At 58.5% G+C, this 19,719-nt stretch overlaps 2 protein-coding genes and 1 long non-coding RNA gene across 3 annotated transcripts; 2 read left to right on the top strand and 1 right to left on the bottom strand.

Annotated features, from left to right (window-relative positions):
• The first annotated feature begins 11 nt into the window (after positions 1–11).
• Positions 12–2,928, top strand: LOC119151203. Its single transcript, XR_005105333.1, has 2 exons — positions 12–432; positions 587–2,928. It is a non-coding gene; the product is annotated as an uncharacterized LOC119151203 (long non-coding RNA).
• Positions 2,367–12,074, bottom strand: SNUPN (snurportin 1). The gene is made up of 8 exons (XM_037394830.1): positions 11,888–12,074; positions 11,545–11,701; positions 10,678–10,782; positions 10,449–10,545; positions 9,786–9,883; positions 9,371–9,448; positions 7,400–7,480; positions 2,367–3,435 (listed from the first exon to the last, which is right to left on the bottom strand). The coding sequence occupies exons 1-8, from the start codon at positions 12,037–12,039 to the stop codon at positions 3,106–3,108; spliced, it is 1,098 nt and encodes a 365-aa protein (XP_037250727.1). The 5' UTR covers positions 12,040–12,074; the 3' UTR covers positions 2,367–3,105.
• A 1,090-nt stretch (positions 12,075–13,164) lies between these two features.
• Positions 13,165–17,938, top strand: SNX33 (sorting nexin 33). The gene is made up of 2 exons (XM_037394829.1): positions 13,165–15,156; positions 17,022–17,938. Exons 1-2 carry the CDS (start codon positions 13,719–13,721, stop codon positions 17,273–17,275), a joined length of 1,692 nt encoding a protein of 563 aa, XP_037250726.1. The 5' UTR covers positions 13,165–13,718; the 3' UTR covers positions 17,276–17,938.
• Positions 17,939–19,719: the final 1,781 nt, after the last annotated feature.

Consider the following 19,719-nt stretch of genomic DNA (forward strand, 5'->3'; position numbering starts at 1 on the left):
GCCCCCCCCGCGGCGTGGCCGCCCCCGGGCGCGGGACAGGAAGCCCCGGCGGGCGGCGGGGCCGGTGCTCGGCGGCGGGGAGCGGGGGGGGGCGGCGGCGGTGCCCGCCCTCCCTCCGCTCCGGCCCGGCCTGGCTCGGCCTGGCCCCGCCGGGCGGGCGGCGCGTTCCCCGGCACCGCTGCCGCCGCTAAGATGGTGGCGGGCGGCTCTGCCCGGAGCCGTCCCGGGGGGGCGGGCAGCGCGGCGGGGCTCTGCCTCCCAGCCGGGCCCCCCGCCCCCGGCGCCTTCGAGGAAACCCGGAGCCGCGCCGCTTGCCCAGGCCCGGCACCCCCCGCGGCCGGGCTGCAGACCCCGCCGGAGCGCCAGGCTGCAGGGCGGGGGGGCGTGTTGTTCGGCTGGGGGAGACCGGGGGGTGCTGCACCCCCAAGGCGGGTGAGTGGCGATGGCGGCCCCGGCATGGACGGGCTCCCGGCCCCGCCGCCCTTCCCGGTCCTGCCGCCCCCCTTCCCGGTACTCCGGCCCCGCAGCCCTTCCCGGGCTTTCCAGGGTTTCCAGCGGCTTCTTCGCTGCTCTCCCTCCTCTACAGTCCCTCAATGGTGGTTCCCGGGTGGGCGCAGGTGGCGGCGGCGGGATGGAGAGAGCCGATGCTCCTCCGGAGGGGCCACCAAGAAGGAACGGGGACCATGAGCCCACGGAAAAGCCAGGCCGGGGGACGCTTTGTTCAGCCGAGGAGGATTGTGCTGGCAAGGTGCCCACAGCTGGAGCCTTTGCACCTAACTCAGAGAACATGGAAGAAAGGGCAGAGGAAGGGGCCAAGCCATGGGCAAGGGCTGGCCTGTCCTCCCCGGCCCCGGGCCACACTCCACTCTCCTGCCCCAGGCTCCATTTTTGCCCCCGAGGAGGGGAGGTGACCCCACCTCGGTCGCTGCCGAAGCTTCCGCCCCTTCCAGTTGGGAGCAGGGCAGGGAACAGATGGGAGTGGGATCGCACCCAGCAAATAAAATAAGTCACAGCAACAAACTGCGCTGGCCCTGGTGACTTCCCTTTAACACCCTCTCTCCAAACACAGCCCTTCGTTTCCAACTGGAATTGTAACGCAAATATTTATTTCTCCAGCCCAGCTCATGCTTTTAAAAGGGAAACTATGCGGCATCATCTGGAGCCGGCAGAAAGCTACGGTCGCTTCCCCGCCGCTCTCCTCCATCGATCGCAGCGAGCGGCTGAAGGCAGCCCCTCTTCGCCTGCATTCGCTCCCCTGCCCGCTCCCATCCCTCGCTGGAGGACCTTCAGAGGTGGCGGGAGGACCTTTGAGGGCAGCAGGGAGGCAGTAACCTGAGCTGCAGCTTTCTCTGCCCTAAGGGATGCACAAATCCTACATCCAGATGCCCACCTCCGGATTTAATTGCCTGATGGAAGGAAAATTCTACTGATAGGAGGCTGGATGTGGTCTCCCTGGCCCGGGCTCTCCCTGTAGCCCTCTGCCAGCCGGCGAGGCCGAACCACAGGGGGAACGGGCAGCTCGAGCAGCCCAGAGCCTGTGAGGGACAGGGCAGTCCAGGGCAGTCCAGGTGTTGTGTCCTCTTCCCCCAGCTCATTGCTTCACATGCTAAAAAAAAAACCAAGCACACAAAAAAAACCCACCAAAAAAAACCCCCCAAGCAGCAGTTTGAAAAAGACTGCAGCACACTTGGCCTCATCCGAATGCTGCGGAGCTGGGGTGCTGTTCCCCCCCCTCTGGGGAAGGGGAGCAGTGGCCAGCCCCCTCCCACAGCCAGCTCTGGCCGAAGTTAGGACAGTTCGTGCTGCCTGCTGGTATAATCAATAGCGGCTGCACAGCCAGATGATTGCATGCAGACCACACACTTGGCACAGAAACAAGTGTTTTTCTGGGAAAAACAGGGGGTGTGAGGGCAGGATACAAGTGCCCCCGCTATCTGCGGGCAGCCATCCCCACACACCGTATCTCCTCCTGGATACGGGCCCTCTGGCAGCATTTTCACAGGCAGCCGAGAGGAGACTCCCCAGCACCATGTTTAGCCCGATATTTCATCTCCCCCCTCCACGGCGAGTCTTCCTGCTCCAGCCTTTTATTGTCCCTCTGGAAAAGAACCTGGGAATGGTGAGTACAATCGTTTCGTCCCTGCTAAAACCGGTGAAAGGCAGCAGCTGGTGCTCGCAAAGCAGCCTTCAGCTGGGCTACGAGGGACAGCGGCGGGGAAGAGAGTGAACCACCTCGGTGCGTGGAGGAGAATCAAACCCGCACAAGCATTTCCTCTGCTCCAGTTAGCGCTGCAACTGATTTTTCAGTCCCTATTTGGGAGGCACGGCACGCATCCACCCTTAGGTAGCAGGAAGACGCTCAAGAATTTGTCTTTCTGAGAAACCTTTTATTTGGCACAATCAATGCTAGCGTTTTTCAGTGCGAAACCATTCCTTCCTCCCCCTACTGAGAAAAGCCTCGAGTACAGGCTTCTGCCGCGCCGCACAAAGCTGTGCTCGGAAGCAGGGCCCACTGCGCTGCAAGGAAATTTAGTTTTTCTCTGTAAACGTGTGGGTGTGGAAAGCCCAGCCTTTGGATTTACAGCAGCTCGCTGCAAACTTTTTGTTACTAGAAGTGGACTGACCACAAAACTTTCATTGAGGCAGCCTCGGTAAACAGCTGGATCAAAGGCTGAAATGCCCTCGATTCCCGGGGCCAGGGAGGTGGGGCTGCCGCTGGGGCCGGGGTTCCGAGCAGCAGCTGCACCTCAGAGCTCTGAGCACTGTTCCTATGCTGAAGCTTTGCCAGAGGCTTTAACAGAAGCAGGGTCAGGAGCAGAGCCGGGAACCCTGCAGTGTGGGGACGGATCATTGAGTTTCCCAGTGCACAACTGCCTTAGCAAAGAACCAGACAATCCTGTTAAGACCTTACAGAAGCCCTGGCAAAAAGAAAAAAAAAGAAAAAAAAATCCAGCGGCACTTGGAACAAGATATTCCACTTTAGTGCCCTTTCAACAAAACCATCCTATGATCATTACCTTTGACCCCCTCTCAGGGAGGGTGAGGGACAGTGAGAAGCAGGGAACCTTTTCCTTTCTCCTTACCCAACCGGTCTGTCCCAGCAGCCTAATTCTCCATCTGGCTCACTGCTTCATCCCGGCCCTCGGGAGAGTTTGCTGGCTGAGGGGTAGACAAGTGTTCCAGCTCGTAATGTCCGTTCCTCGCAGCCACCGCGCTGCTCAGGTGACCCTTTTCTGCTGCCAGCTTTTTATTCTTCTTGCTCTCAATGATCTGCTGGAGCTGATGCCCAGCATAGTCTGGTTTGGCAGTGAGCACCGTAGCGGGCACAGCGAGCCCGAGGATCTCGGGGACCATGTAGGGCCGGAGCCAGCCCACCAGCGGGGTGCTGCCGGGGGTATAGTGGGTTTGCTTGTGATAGAAGAGAAGTCCGTCGACCTGTAAAGAGAGAGAGAGTGAATGAAAGGCCAGAGCTGGAGGCTCTTGCAGGTGGATGACAGAGCGCCAGACGACAGCACCGCTCTCCATAGAGGCCAAAACTACCAGCTGGATCATTTTTCTCAAGCAGTGCAATAAATAGCGGAAGGGAAAGAAGAAACCTGCAGAGCTCCTGCCCTGAAAGATCACTACAAGCCCAGCGACTGCCGGATGGCTTTCAGTCATCAGAGGCAAATGATCTCAGCCTGATGTCGGCACGGACAGCACTTTCCCTCTGGTTGCTATGATCCCATTCTGCAGAAAGGCCATCAGGTTTCTGAATAAGGCAGCGCACAGAAAGGCCACTTTACTGGATTAAGGTTATTTTAAATAATACATTTGCAGAGTAATTAGAGCGCATGACGCCAAGGAGCCCTGATTTGTAACGCTGCTACGGCTCTTTCAGCTGGCTTGTATGAAATAAATTCTTAATGTTTCCCAAGAGAGAACTTCACCAGCAATCGATGACAGTTAAGGGCACTCAGGACTTTGAAGGTTTAGGCCCTAACTCTTGTGCTACTATTTCCACACTCTGCAACACTGCAGCTGGCTGACATTTTCCCCCGCTTCCTCGCCACGCTCGGGGATTTTTGCCCCTGCCTTCCTGTGCTTCCCAGGGATGCACTCTGCAAGGTTAGATCCTGCTGTCAGGCTGCCTCACGCTGGAGGTGGTGCTCCTTTTAGCTCAGCCTCGCAAGCTCCTAAAAGGCCATTTGGCTACGAGTAAGAGTGGCTGAGTGGGCAGGAGAGATGAGAAAAAGAGCCCACCTCACGCTGCATTGCTCCCTGGCCCCTCCCCAAGGCCTACAGCCCCCAGAATATATATGGCAGAACGGCACATGTATTGGCAATGAGCAGAGGCATCAGTGAAGCAGGCAGATCAAGGTGATTTCTGCTACTGTGCTAGATTGTGAAAAAAGCAAAAAGCAGCATACATTCCTCTCTGAACCGTGGATGCTAACCTCCAGCAGAGCGGGCAGAGCTGCTTGCACTACTCTCTCCATAATTTTCAGTCACTGTTAAGATCTTGCAAAATAATCCCAGAAAAAGGGGGATTCCTGCGCTAGGAAAACGTAAGACCAGAACGGTAAACATCATGATGAGCTTGTGTAACCCTCTGGATATCTAAACAACAAAGCTTTTCCCTCCCCCTGCCTCCCAGGAAGGCTTGGGAAGAGCCAGATTCTGTGGCACCCCAGCACCATGCCTACACATCCAGCCCATTCCTGTGGGTGCGTGGCACTTGATGAGCAACAGGGATTCTCCAGCACCCACAGGAATGTTTTGGTAAAGATCAGAGCCTGGGAAGGCTTCTGCCTTCCAGACTGCTCCAAAGATCTTCCCCAAGCTGGAGAATTCAAAGGAGTTCAGCCTAGTGGAGAGTTACATCATACTCTTCCTTCCCTTGATTTCCCTTAAGTTACTCCCATATTCCTTCCAGTTTATTTAATTTGTTGGCCAGGTCTCTATTCTGAGTCACCACACTGACACCAGCCACATCAGAATAAGGGCTGACACTGTCCCTGAACGACCGAACCTGATGGGAAACTGGTCTGGCAGGATTTCATGTGTCGCAGCCAAGCTTTTCAGATTTTAGGTGCTTTACAGTACTCCTATTCCTTCGCATCGGGGCTTCTCAGACTTCGGCTGCCCCTGCCTTCAAGGAAACCCGAATGTTGTTTTACTCAGATCTACGAGTAGGACAGTAGCTCTTAAGATCCACTCCAAAAAACACTTCAAATTCAGGGCCAGTCAATTGATCCAAAGTCCACCGAGTTCCACAGAAAAAGTTTCCGCTGAATATAGCGGATCAGGTCCTAACTCTAAAGGTTAGAGATTAACTATGAAGACCCAGATCTGAAAGCACTGACCACCTCTGTTGCCACCACACACGAGATCCTTGTAAGGGTAACAAAATGCCAAGCCCAGGCATAAGGTGACCCCTATTATCCTGCACTGCCTATAGCAAGGCTGCATTTTGCTTTCTGTAAAGTTTATCTCGTTGGGTGCCGCGGGTGGAAGCTCGCGAAGGGGATTTTTTGGGCTCCCTCTTGTGGCACATCACAGGGGACCCGCGGTCCCCTCCACTCCGGGAAGCAGCACCACGGGTTCTGTGGGGTTACTGGCTGCTTCGAGCCAAATTATACCACGTTTCACTCGTTGGGGTCGCACCTCGACTACCAGCTCAGGAACATGGGGGGGCAAGTCACTGCTGGATTACAAGGGAGAGTCTGAACAACTCCACCTCCCTCCCCTGGTGTTTCGCAATGGTCTCCTTCATATGCCGAAAGTTTTTCTGCGCTGACTGCGGTGGGGCAATACTCCTCAGCCTTTTCTCCCGGGAGCAGATGCCTCCAGAAGGAATGAGGCTTTCTTCAGTAAAGACGGGAACGACTGTGTCTACAGAGACACTCCATCTGTAGTTGAGCCAGTCAGCTGAAGGAAATCTGGGATGCCTTCTCAACAAGTCCCCAATTTGTGTTTAGAGCAGGGCCTGGCAAGACCAGCAAGGGGCTGGGACTTTCCAACTCTCTCTAATGACTGTCCTGGTTTTGATGAGCAGAAGGCAAAGTCAGCCCTCCCAGCCAAATCAGTGTCCCTTAAATTTGAACCTGCACTTACGTTAATCGCTGACTTGGGCCGGGAGAGCACAAGACACGCAGTCAAATCCACGTGGCTTTTGGCTTAGGAGGACAAGCAACCTTTACAATGGCTGCCCCTGATCTAGAGACTGGGCACTCCACAGGAACCGCTGCAGCCACAGGAGGAGCTTCTGGCTCCCAGATGTTTGTCACCGACGCTGTGCTGGAACGCGCTCACCTCCTCCATCCTCTTCTGCTTCAGTGCCAAGTCAGCCAGGGCAGTCAAAAGCAGCCTGAGCTGTTTTCATGAGGGGCTCCCACTTGCTGCTCGCAACCGCACAGAGCTGAACTGGGTGGCACATCGATTTGTCTGTCCTGCCCTTCCCCCACAGGTGAGCAGAGAGGCCTGAACAGCACCTACTTCTAAAGCTGATGAAGCAAATGTAGGTGTCCTGTTCAGCCGCTCTTTCTGGGGGGGAATGCCGCCTCAGAGAAAGCCAGGAGCAGCTGCGGCCAAAGGCAGGGAGCTGCTGGTCCTGTACCAGACCAAAAAGCAGAGCTCACGTTACCCCCTCCACAAGATCCAACAGCAGTATAGCAGGAGGACAGTCATCCGAACCCCTCCCCGCCATTTCTGCTACAGCCTCCTGCCCCCAGCTCCGGTACACCTCAGACACCCATCACTAACACCCAAGCACTCCAGAAACCATCGGGAGCTTAGCACCACCATTCTCTTTCCTCCCCACCAGACGCAAGGTAGCTGGGTGCCTTGCACACAAGAGGGATGGAAGCAGCGAGACTAAGGAAACACAGAGCCCGTGACAGAAGTCAGAGAAAGACACCACTTTGCCTACCCCACACAGCTCAAGAAACACCCCTGCATAAGGGATTAAACTGCAGAGATCCTCACGCTTGTAGCCACGCAAGCCCACCCGGGGTAGCAGCTTTGGCCCTATAAATGTCAGCTGCCCATCACGCTGCCACACGAATGCAAGCCACGCTGCTTCTGGGTGTCCACATCAACCCCTCTCTTGCCCCAAGGGCTCTTTCAGACAACAGCAGTAAAGCACCCGGGGCACAGGGAATGCTATGGCTTAACTCCCGCTAATTAGTCGGGTTAGATGCAGCCTGTACCTGGTGACAGGGTAACAGATCAGCTGTGTGCATAAAAGGCACCCATCCCCCACCCAGGGAAACAGCAGCACAGCTCAGCAAGCTTTCCACAGGCCTTGGGACAGCGCCGCTCCCAAGCGGAGGGGATGCACCCCTCTCCAAGCAGCAGCAGATGCGTGGTGGGGCCGTCTCTAAGGCTGAAGTGCAGGTTCCCACCTGCGTGTTCTCACCTTGAAGGGGAAGTCCATAGCCAGCACCTTACACAGGCTGTCTGAGGAGCAGGGGAAGTTCCGCAGGCCCACAAATTTGTACTGAAAGAGTAAGAGAGGGTTAGAAGAGACAACCACATAGCCTAAAGCAGAACAAGTCACTGAATCGAGCACTGGTGCAGAGGCAGCTAAGGAAGGATTTCCACCAGTGAAAATCCAGCATGAGAAGGAAAGGGTGAGGGACAGGCATCACATAAAACAACGAGATCTTGTAAAACTTGAGACAAGATCTCGTAAAACTTGAGACAAGATCTCAAGCAGCCACCCCATCATTAAACTGCTGTCCTTCCTGCCACAGGGTATTGCGGGCCCAAAAGCACAAACAGGCTCTAAAGAGGATTAGACAGCTCCTGAAAGGCAGGTTCCCTGGTGGCCGTTAACTCCATGATCTAGGTACAACCAATGGCAGATGAAGTCAGAGGGAACATGACAGGTATCTCCAATTTCTTACTCTTTCCATAGCCACTGGTGTCTGCGATTAGTACAGGTTATTGGCACAGACAGACCTCTGATGTGATTCAGAACAGCAGTTCATAAGCAAACCCCAGATCTAGAGACAGAACAACAGGACCAAGCTGTCCCATTGGTGCCAGTCACACCCCACTAGAGTAACTGAAACTGCTTGCATGAAAATCTACAAAAATCACCCAAGCCACCAGAGAGGCTAGGGTGGGATCAGCTGTTAGAGAGAACCCCCGCCATCTCTCCAGCAACGCTTGATAAAGGACATACATCACTGCAACTTTACAAATCTCATTCCAAAACCAGAAGATGACCTTCAAGAGAAGACCCCACCATGGATTGCCACCGTGATACCCAGACAGCATGAAATCTAGAGTGTCCAGAATGATCTACTTTGAGTATTTTATCACCCCAGTTTCAAATGACCCTCTCCTTGCATTTAATGAGATGCACACGGCAGAGACAGAGTGTACAGCTCCCACACGCTCCCGATACCTTTTTTCCCCAAAGCATCTAAGACTGCAGGAAGGACTTTTCAGGAGAGCTGACCCTGAGGCACTCTTTTAACCAAAATAGAAAATGATGACCTCTGGGCAGGATGCAAAGCAGACAGACATCTGCTCCAGCCTGCTGGCTCAGCCAAGCAAACCTTTCCACCCAGGAAATGAAAGCTGAAATGACTCCTGCTTCATGAGGTAGCTGTCTTCTGGATATTCCCATTGGAGTCAGAGCAGGATGTTCTGCAAATACAGATACCTCCACTGCTGACACAGGAGTGGTCATCCCCGTTTATGACCGATCTGCTCAATGCACAGGAGCTGTTCTGCTTAGCAGTGCAGCCATTGGATCCCACTTTGTAAACTGCTCCGTAGCCGAGCTGCCAAATCTCTTATGTCTGTCCCCAAAAATCACTTTCCAAGCTGCTGTGGGTTCTAGGTCTGACCTCCATGTGTAAGTCTTTAAAGGGAGACCTTTTATCCTTGCTGAGCAGGGACTCCGGGTAGCAATCCAGCAGCCACCCTGACAACTTCAACGATCCATTTAAGCAGGCGGGAAGGCTAAAGCTTTACAAGCCTTTCCCCTTGCCTCGTGAGTCCGCAAGACTAAACAAGAATAAATCCCATTGTAGTCAGGCTGCCAACCAATGCTACCCCTGTAGAAACCACAATGATTTTCCATTCTGTTTCAAGGTAAAGCTAAAAATGGCATGGAAGTTAGCTGATACCCTGCAGTCTGATCTCCCTCAGCACTTTGGCTGTGGGAGGAAAGCCACACACATTTACAATATTCAATAGTTCTATTTACATCCTGAACACGGCATCCCATTTCATCAGAAGTACACTTTGAAGCTTGATGAGGTGTGGGGTTAAGAAAAAAGCTTCCGCTTGTGAAAGAAAGTGCTGAAGCCTGCTGAACAGGAGACCTTACCCCCCATCCTCCTCCTCCTCCTCTTAGTGCAAAAGAACTTACTGGATTAATCCTGCTTTTCTCTCCCAGCCCTTCCTCCTCTTGGATCTTTGAGGAGAGCCAGAAGAATCTGAAGTCGGTCTGTGAAAGGAGGCAGAAACTTAATGACTATCCACCGCACATTGCTGATCAGCACTTGCTGGGTGTTGCCACTCCTTTGCACTCGCCTGGGAGATTTACAAACTCAGCTTCACCTACAGAACCAGCCAGCCCCATGAACTCTGCTACTTCCCCCAATACCCCCAAAAGATCCACCCAGTTATTCCAGTAACCAGAAGCCCATAAGCTGTAAAGATGCTGGCGCTTAGATGAAATACCCATCCTACTGCACGGTGCACCATGTCCAGTGCTGGCTGCAAAGCAGCTCACGGAACAGGGAACAAAAGGGAGGGGAGGGCAGAGGGGGAAGGTTCAGCACCTGGCAGTCATAAATGGGGTGTCCTCTCCAGCACATCACATCGAGGATATAGTACGTCTGCTGCACCTCGTTGTAGATGCAGTCCAAGATGCAGTACACTGCGCACACAAACACAGGGAGGTTGCAGACATGCCCCTGAGACTGCCTCACCCAGCAGCCAAATGCCAGCACAAATCTCTCCTGCATTAAGCCTGCCCTGATGTAAGGCTGCAAAGCTGCGACCACAAAAAGCCCTGTCCCAGACAGAGGCCCAGCAAGCAAAGGCATGTTTCAGAAAATGGCATTTATCAAACAGTTACCCCTTCTCCTGAGGGCAAGAAAGCAACTACAAGATGTATTAAGGAAGACCACACCGTACACAGCTCTCTGTCAGAAGACAGAAAGGATGTTGAGGTTTAAGAGTGTCAGTTAACCAGGCAGCTAATTAAAAGAAACTCTTACCAAGCATAAAGGTATCTGATACTGTCCACATCTAGTTATCCCCAGAGACACATGAACAGGGCCAAAGCTAACTACTCCCAGCAACAGAGAAGGGCACAGCTCCACGGCTCAAGGGAGCCGGAGGAACAGCACTGAGCCTCCTGGCGCACACGTTCACAGGGAGAAGCAGAAGGTTCCCCTCTCTCTATCCCAAATTCTGTTCCCAAATCCTCACACTGTTACCTTTCTCGCTCGTTGAATTGTGCCGGTTCCCCCCTGGCAGCAGGGATGGGAACCTGTTGACACAGAAACCGCTCTTGGTGTAAGCTGCTGTTGTGCCCTGTGAGGAAACAGGAGAGTAAAAAAAAAAAAAGAAAAATCAAGCCAGACGCACGGACCAGTCTTATGTTAGCTGGGAAAAAGGTACAGGTCCTTTACCAGATGGTGAGACATCACCACTGCTGCTGCTTACCCTAGACGCTACAACTAGTGACCTTTTCCCGATGGGACACACCACTACAACCCACTCCTGCTCCAGATCCAAGGGGACATCGACCAACCATTCTGACAGCATCAGCTATGGAGAAATCCAGAAAAAAAAATATCAGTTAGTAACAAGTCCCCCAAAGTTATGGAAAACTCATACATCAAGGATAAAGGAAGGTTTTGACTTGGCTTAAACAGCTACACTGGGTGCTTCAGACGCAATTTGCATTGCTCATCACCCAGCGTTAAGCACCAGAGGGGCTCACTCCCTCTCTCTAACCAACCTGCTTAACAGACTCTCCCCAAAGTCCTTCTCTTGCTTCCCAGCTGCTGACTAAGCTACAGACTACAGCATGGGGCTCACAGTCCTTGCCTGGGCACTCCTGTACCTTGGTCCTGGCTCCAGCCTCACTTTCAGCACTTCATTTGTGTATTTTAAATATGTGGCAGAGCATAGAGATTCCTAAACATTAGGAGTAAAGAGCCCAGACAAGCTGACCTCTTCAGAGACTGCCTGGCTATGATCACCTGAGCATCTGTGTGTCTTTTTAGGGCCGATATGGCACCAAGGCTAATAACACCCTCCAGCTGAGGTTTACCTTCCTTCCTGGTATCCCAGACATGGGGAGAACAGAAATCTTTAACTGAGTGCTGCATAACGGGATACAAACGCTGCTGGCTGAGCTGAAACCTCCCAGAGCACGCAGGCAGCTCATCTCCACCTCTCCTCCATTTGAACACAGCACATCGCACGGCTCCCCTCCAAGCACCAGGCCAGGTCAGCACCCCACACCCCTCCCGCTGCCTGGCCTCGCACTCACACCTGCTCCCCTTCACGAGGGACCCTCCTCACCTGATTGCCATAGCGCCTGGGCAGCCTGTGGCCAACATCCACGTCCATTTCCTCTTCCCCCGCATCTTCCCCCTCCTTCTCCTCGTCCCCGCTATCCACCCCTGCCCAGTCGTCATCTGCCAGCCTCCTGGCATGGTTCACGTAGTCCAGCCGCCTCCTGGGAGGTGGGGGGAAAGGAAAGAGCCCCGCTCGCCCTCCGCGGGAGACAGACTACCCCCTCCGCCCTGCACAGCCCCGGGCCCCGGCCCCGCAGCCCCTGCCGCCCGGTGGGCCCAGCACGGGCCTGTCCGCCCCCAGCGGCACCCCCCGGCCGGGCTCTCCCCTTCCTCGGGCCCCAGCTCACTCCCTCTGGAGGCGGAGGAGGCGCTGGCGGCGCTCGGCCTGCCCCAGGCCGCCGCGGGCCTTGTAGGCGGCGAGGCGGGGGTGCGGGGCCGCCGGGCTGTTGGGCCCCGCCAGGGCCACGCCGGCCGCCAGCGCCGCGCTCAGCTCCTCCATGGCAACGCCCGCCCGGCGCCCGCGCGCCGTGACGCACTTCCGCCCGACGGCGGGAACGGCGCCGCAGCCGGCCCGCAGCGCCCCCTCGCGGCGCGGAGGCGCCGCGCCCGACCGCCGCGCCGGCCAGCGGCAGCCCTCCCCCCCTATGACTCAGTTTCCCCTGCCGCCGGGAGGCGGGCAGGGACACTCGAGGCTGTGACCGGGCACGGGCGTAGGGGACATCCCGGGCAGGGACGGAGGGGACACACAGGGAAGGGGTGCGGGGGACAACTGCGGGCAGGGACGTAGGGCACCACCCCGAGCAGGGATGGAGGGGCCACCACGGCCACGGATGGAGGGCACCGTCCCGGGCAGGGACGGAGGGGATACCCCGGGCAGGGATGTAAGGGACATAGAGGGCGGGGATGGCGGGGGACAACGGCAGGCAGGGACATAGGGGACCACCGCGAGCAGGGACAGAGGGGACCGCGGTGGGCAGGGATGTCCGCGGCCATTCCCGCTCACGGCTGCGGGAGCAGCCGGTGCCGGTGCCGGTGCTGGTGCCGTGGGCGGGACCGGTGCCCCCGGGCCGGCTGCCTGCAGAGGGCAGCGTGCGACCTGCCGCGCCGCTCCCCTCCGCTCCCGGGCGGCGAACCGGGGAGCTCGGCGCTGCCGTGCGTCACGGGAGGCTGGCGGCCAGCCCCGCCACCGGCACCGGCACCAGCACCACCACCGCCACCGCCACCGGCACCGGGCAGCAGCACCGACATCGCGCAGCGGCGGCGGGCCCCGACACCGGAACCGGGCGGCGGTACCGAGGGTGGCCCCGGGGCGCCGAGGCCGGGCGGTGGCAGCGAGCGGCGGCCCCGGGCCCTGCCGGGCCATGCGGTGAGGGCGGCTCGCCGGTCCCGCCGACGGACGGGAGGCGCGGCCGGGCCGCGGCTGTGCTCGGCTCCCCGGGCCCGGTACGGCGGCGGCCGGGCCCCCCGTCCCCCCGCTCCCCTCCCCGGCCCGGCAGCGGGACCGGCCCGGTGCTGCCCAGCCAGCGGGCCCTCCCGTCCCGCCCCAGACCCGCGGATTCCTGGGCTACCCCCCCCACACACACACACACCCCAACCCCCCTCCCAACCCCCGGGAAAATCGGCCCGGAAAGGAATTGCAAAATTCCGGGATCACCGGGAGGTTGGGCTGGGTTTGGGGCCGGTTCCCGGCACTTCCCCGGGGCCCGGCAGCCGCTGGCGGGAGGGAAGCGGGGGGTTTGTCCACAGGAGCCCCGGAAAAAGTCGCTTTGGATTTCTTTCCTCGCCGGCAGCCAGATCTTTTCCTCCCAGAACGTGGAACGGCGGGATCGGCGTCCCAGCGAGCTCGGACCTGCGCGGCCATGGCAGAGCCCGGCTCCTGGCCCGGCCGGGGGCTGCATCCCGCCGCGGCCAAGGAAACGCCGCTCGCTTGACCGGGGAATGTTGTTTTTAACCGGGGCGCTGGCATCGGGGGGGGCGCTTGGACATACGGACCTTGGCGTCGCCTCGTAGGGGATTTCTTTTCCACCTTTTTTTTTTTTTTATTAGTTCATTTCCCTGAGAAACCAGCCAAGCCTTTTCCCACTGGTGGTGGCCTGGAGCTTGTGGCGTTGCCGGGGGGGGCGGTTTTTGGCTGCGGGGGTTGCGTGACGCTGTGTCCCCCCCACCCTGGGACCAGCCATGGCGTTGAAAGCCAGAGCGCTTTACAACTTCCAGAGCGAAAACAAAGAGGAGATCAGCATCCAGGAGAACGAGGAGCTCGTCATCTTCAGCGAGAACTCCCTGGACGGGTGGTTACAGGGCCAAAACAGCCGCGGGGAGACCGGCCTCTTCCCTGCCTCCTACGTCGAGATCCTCCGCTCCCGGTCAGGCTCCAACTACACGGATTACTCCAGCAGCCCGGCCGGCTCGCCCGGGCACGACTCCTTCTACACAGCTCCCCCCAACCCCGGCATCCCCTACCAGGGCAGTTTTGAGGATGACGATGATGATGATTGGGATGACTGGGACGATGCTTGCACGGTGGTGGAGGAGCCCCGGAGCGCACCGGGCACCAATGGGCACCCCTCGCCCAGCCTGCAGTACCCGACAGCGTACGGCCACCACCAGCACGCCGGTTACCATCCCAAGCCGGCACTGGAAAGGCAGGACAGCATGAGCTCCTCCAAGAGGGGCAGCGTGGTGGGGAGGAACCTCAACCGCTTCTCGTGCTTTGTGCGCTCGGGGGTGGAAGCCTTCATCCTGGGTGATGTGCCCCTGATGTCCAAGATCGCTGAGGTGTACTGCATTGAGATGGGCTCCAAAGGTCCCCAGTGGAGGGCAAACCCACACCCCTTCATCTGCTCCGTGGAGGACCCGACCAAGCAAACCAAGTTCAAGGGCATCAAGAGCTACATCTCCTACAAGCTGACCCCCAGCAACATCAACTCGCCCGTCTACCGGCGGTACAAGCACTTTGACTGGCTCTACAACCGCCTCCTGCACAAGTTCACAGTCATATCGGTGCCCCACCTGCCCGAGAAGCAGGCCACCGGGCGCTTCGAGGAGGACTTCATCGAGAAGCGCAAGCGGCGCCTGATCCTCTGGATGGACCATATGACCAGCCACCCCGTCCTCTCCCAGTATGAGGGCTTCCAGCACTTCCTCTGCTGCCGTGATGAGAAGCAGTGGAAGCTGGGCAAACGCCGGGCAGAGAAGGATGAGATGGTGGGCGCCAGCTTCCTCCTCACCATCCAGATCCCCACGGAGCACCAGGACCTGCAGGATGTGGAGGACCGCGTGGACGCCTTCAAGGCCTTCAGCAAGAAGATGGACGACAGCGTCCTGCAGCTGACCAACGTGGCCTCGGAGCTGGTGCGCAAGCACGTGGGGGGCTTCCGGAAGGAATTCCAGAAGCTGGGCAATGCCTTCCAAGCCATCAGCCACTCCTTCCACATGGACCCCCCCTACAGCTCGGACGCCCTCAACAATGCCATCTCCCACACGGGCAAGACGTACGAGACCGTGGGGGAGATGTTCGCCGAGCAGCCCAAAAATGACCTGTTCCTCATGCTGGACACTCTCTCTTTGTACCAAGGGCTCCTTTCCAACTTTCCGGACATCATCCACCTCCAGAAAGGTAATGGTGGCTTCTTACCCCCCGGTGATGACCTCTCATGTGTGATGGCTCCACCTGAGTGGGGATGCAATGAAGAAACCCTGTGCTGTGCAGGGGTGGGAATGGGGAGGGGGCATGAGGATAGGGATGGGAATGAGGATGGGGACCATTGCCTGTGGCTCCCAGGGAGGTGGCATGGTCCCTGCTGGCATGGCTCCCCCGTCGCCCCAGCCTGGAAGAGGCTGATGGGGCTGGTGGTGCTGCCCCAGGTGCTGCCATGGGCTCCATAACTGCTGCTGACAGTGCCCGAAGCGCTGGCGGGGGGGGTCAGCACAGTTGTCACTCCCCCCAAGCCATGAGCCCAAGCCAGCACCTCAGCTCTGGGCTCCAGGGTGACCTGCCCAGCACCTTGTGAGCGAGGGGCTGTGTTGCATCCCCACTCACCACCACTTCTCCCTCCTCATCCTCCCTCCCCAGCCAAGGCAGCGGTTGGGTGGCCAGCAGGGATGCTCCAGCTTGCTCCCCCAGGGCTGGGATGCGGCTGGACATGGCCTGGGGTCGGTCAGAGGGGCGGGGGGGGACGACAACGATGACGACTGTGCAGGTCAAGGTGGGAGGTGGACGTGTCCTTTCTTCCCACCAGCCCCACCGCACTCCCGTGGCTGGGGGACACACACTGAACCTCCTGGGGACAACCAGGGTCAAACTCTTCAAGGTTTAGCACTCCCAGGGCATCGGGGCTCCCTGCATCCCCTTCATCCCCATGTGCTCACTGGTCCCCTGGGTATTTGGGGGGGTAACGAGGGAGGAGGAGGGGTGAGAAGCGTCTGCTCTGCCCTTTTGGTGGGGGGGCTGTGGCGGGCAGGGCTCGGTGTCCCTTTGCACCCTGGCAGCAGGGTGTGACGCAGCTGGGTGTGTGAGCGGGGCTGAAGTCCATGGGGAGGGGACGCCTGTGCCGGCATCCGTGGATCTGGGGGGGGCAGGCAGTTTTCCCCAGGGTGAAGCCAGGGCTGCCCATGCCCGAGCAGCCAGGGGTGCCTGTGCATTGCTCCGCATCCCTGGGGGAGGCTGGGAGGGCACAGGGGGAAGGAGAATGCAATCCTGCCCTGGCGCTTCCTCGCCTTTCCCTCCCCGCGTTGTTTACTGGCGGGTGAGAGGGGCTGGATCCCGTCCGGAAGCAAGGCCGCGTGGGCAGCGGAAGGCAGGATCTGGCCTCCAACTTTTGCTTCTTCCTCCTCCTCCTCCTCGTCTCCACTGGGAGCAGGGCTGGTGCGGCAGGAGCACCGTAACCCCGGGTCCAGTGCTCCCGGCAAGGGGCAGGGAGGAGGGAAGCAAGCCTGGTGAGCTGCAGGCCAGATCCTGTTTTCAGGCGAAAAGCCTCTGTGGTAATGAGGGGGGAGGAATGCAGGGCTGGAGCCAGGCAGGATTCTTTCGAAACCGAGCTGTAAAAAATAAAGGGAAGGAGGGGGAAGAACTGGTGTCAGAGCATCAGCTGCCTGAGGGAGAGGGAGATGCTTTCCCAGCCGAGCTCCGGCTGGTGCTGCATGCCCTTCCCACACCCTGGTTCATCCCCTCCCGAGCTGGGGTCTCCCCACCCGTATCCATGGGGTAGCATCAAACATCGTCAGGGCAGGCTTGGCCGGGGTGCTTGGCTGTGGTAACACTGCCCCACGTTAGCGTTGCACCCCGCGCCTGGCATCGCACCCTTCCAGCAGCCCAGACCCCCAAACCTCCTGCTAAGTTCGAGGCTGTGGGGCCAGGCTGGTGCCCCGGCACAGAGAGTGAGGGGACCTGCCGGGGCCGGCCAGAGATGCCTGTGCCAGGGGGAGGGGGACGGAGGGTCGCACGGATCCATCAGCCTCTCACCCTTCCCCCTGCCTCGCCAGGTGCCTTCGCCAAGGTGAAGGAGAGCCAGCGGATGAGCGACGAGGGCAGGATGGACCAGGAGGAGGCAGACGGGATCCGCAAGCGCTGCCGCGTGGTGGGCTTTGCCCTGCAAGCCGAGATGAACCACTTCCATGAGCGGCGTGTGGCCGACTTCAAGAGGATGATGCAGTCTTACTTAAAGCAGCAGATCGTCTTCTACCAGCGCGTCAGCCAGCAGCTGGAGAAGACGTTACGCATGTACGACAACCTCTAACGCCTCCGCTTGCTGCCCCCCAAAATCACGCACTTGTCTATCCGCAGCCTTGCAGACCTCCTCTGTTTGTGACGGGCTGAGAATGAATGGGAACTCATGACGCTAGTGACCAAATACCTTCGGGCTTTCTTCCCCCTTCCCGGGTGGGCAGGCTGCGCTCCTGCGGGGAAGGGCTTGCCCACGGGCTGGCCATGCCACCTCTTTCCCTGGGGACCTCCCACCCTGCCGCGGGTCTGGCAGGGGCGCAGGGGGGTCACAAGAGAGACGGATGTGGAGGTAACAGGGCCGGTATCTCTGCCCAGTGATTTTTAGCTTTCTGAAAACCCATCCTCCTGGAGCAGAGATGGGTGCATCCCAGCCCGCTGGGAGAAGAAATCAAAGCAGTCGACACTTTGCACACTAGAAGCTTTTCTGATGGAAAAAAAAAGAGCAGAAAAAGATCTTTATTTGGAAGAGAACATTGGAGTTTTTGTCACAAGATATTTTCAATATTTTCCATTTTTCGCAAATGTTTCTGCAGCATTTTTACCAATCAGTTTTTAAGTAGACACACAGAAGCAAAGGGAAATCTCTTTCTTGAGCATGGCTGTTGTCTGGGAAAAGGGAGAAAAAAAACCACCACCCCCCACAGCCTTTTCAATAAAATTGTTGGTAGAAAAACCACCCACCTCCTTCCCAGAGATGTCTGTGGAAAACGGAGCCGCTCCAGGATCCTGGGGAAGGCTCCACATCCGAGCATCCCCAGGCTTCCAGCCAGCTTCCGAAAATCCCTGTGCTGTGGGCAGCAGGGGGCTGAGTGCTGCAGGGGCTCCTGTGCTGGCTGCCCTCCTGCTCTCCAAACAACCCACCGAGGGGCAAATCCTGCCCCGCTTCACCCTGCCCAGTGGTGCAGGACCCAGGGAAGCGTGCAGCTGCCTGGGGAGACAGCGGGGCTGGCACGGGGGCCTTGTTTTTGAAGGGAAATGGCTGGGATAAATCACGGCGAGGAAAGTTAGGGCTGCCTTGGCCTGGCTCCAGGGTTAAAATTAGCCCCGGCATGCAGACCAGCGGGGTATTGTTAAAATAACAGCGGCGCTGGGAATGCGGCGGGCTGCGCTCCATCCTCCCAGAGCCCTCCCTGGCCTCAGCCCGCGGGATCAAGCACAACGAAATACAGCCGGAGATGTCGCGCAGCCGCTGTCCAGGCAGGACGCATTTCCTCCTGCATCCCACAGCCAGGGCAGTCCCCTTCGCCATGGCCCCAGCCTGGCCCCAGCCTGTCTTAGCTCCATCTTACTCCAGCCCCAGCCCACCCTGGCTGTATCCTTCCTTGGCACCATCCCATCCCATCCCATCCCACCCATCCCAACCCCATCCCGTCCCATCCCACCCCATCCCATCCCATCCCATCCCAACCCATCCCATCCCATCTCATCCCATCCTGTCCCGTCCCGTCCCATCCCATCCCATCCCATCCCAACCCAACCCCATCCCATCCCATCCCATCCCATCCCATCCCATCCCATCCCATCCCTCCCATCCTATCCCATCCCATCCCGTCCCATCCCGTCCCATCCCATCCCATCCCATCCCATCCCATCCCGTCCCGTCCCGTCCCGTCCCATCCCATCCCATCCCATCCCATCCCATCCCAACCCCATCCCACCCTGGCCCTGTCCTTTCTCAGCTCTGTCTTACCCCAGCACCATCCTACCTTGGCCCCATCCCACCCCAGCCACATCTCATCCCAGCACCATCCCAAACCCAGCCCAGCCCAGCTCCCCCAGCAGCAGCAGCTATAGGAATAGGGTGGCTAACCCCCATGCTGACCCCGCAGGGTTAACACCTTGTCCCCAGCCCCGCTGGCCATGCACTGGATGACCGATGACCACAGTTGCCTTGGCCCCATCTGGACGCCAGACGCGGTGTGGGACAGCGGGTCCCTTCCACCCCAGCCCTGCTGTCCCCCGCTTTCCCTCGGGAGCACCATGGGCACTGGGTTTGAGCCTCCCACCGCCACCTCTGGGTGCCCTTGGCACCACAAGCAGCGTCTGGAGCCATGCCGGCTCATCCCAGCTGCCCTGGACCCGGCGCAGCGGGGGCATGCCCTGCCTGGGGTCCCCCATGGCAGCATGGTCCCTAGGGTGTCCCAGAGACAGGTTTTCGAGGGTCTGAATGTGGGGTGGGGGACAGGGACCTGGGAGGGTGGGAGAGCAGATGGCGGTGCTGGGAGGGTGTGTGCAGCTGAGGCAAAGGAGTTAGTCCCCCTCGGAGCCACCCTGATAAACGCCTCTAGATCCGCGCCCTGAAGCCCGGCTGGTTGCACCCTCGGGGAGGGCTGAGCGCTGCAAAGAGCCACCTCTGCTCACAGGGTGTGTGACCAGAGCAGGGACGTGTCCCAGTGCCCCGGGAGCTCTTCCTCCACACCAGTGTCCTGGCATGGGGACAGGGACAGGGCAGGGGGT

This window comes from Falco rusticolus, chromosome 7 (genome assembly GCF_015220075.1).
Source record: "Falco rusticolus isolate bFalRus1 chromosome 7, bFalRus1.pri, whole genome shotgun sequence".
Classification (NCBI taxonomy): Eukaryota; Metazoa; Chordata; class Aves; order Falconiformes; family Falconidae; genus Falco; species Falco rusticolus.

Excerpts from the sequence above, each read along its gene's own strand:
- SNUPN (XM_037394830.1), bottom strand. The coding sequence starts at position 12,039 with ATGGAGGAGCTGAGCGCGGCGCTGGCGGCCGGCGTGGCCCTGGCGGGG. Across the intron at positions 11,702-11,887 it reads CTCCTCCGCCTCCAGAGGGA|GAGGCGGCTGGACTACGTGA; the intron begins GTGAGCTGGGGC and ends CCCACCTCCCAG. Across the intron at positions 7,481-9,370 it reads AGAAAAGCAGGATTAATCCA|TACAAATTTGTGGGCCTGCG; the intron begins GTAAGTTCTTTT and ends TTACTCTTTCAG.
- SNX33 (XM_037394829.1), top strand. The coding sequence starts at position 13,719 with ATGGCGTTGAAAGCCAGAGCGCTTTACAACTTCCAGAGCGAAAACAAA. Across the intron at positions 15,157-17,021 it reads CATCATCCACCTCCAGAAAG|GTGCCTTCGCCAAGGTGAAG; the intron begins GTAATGGTGGCT and ends CTGCCTCGCCAG.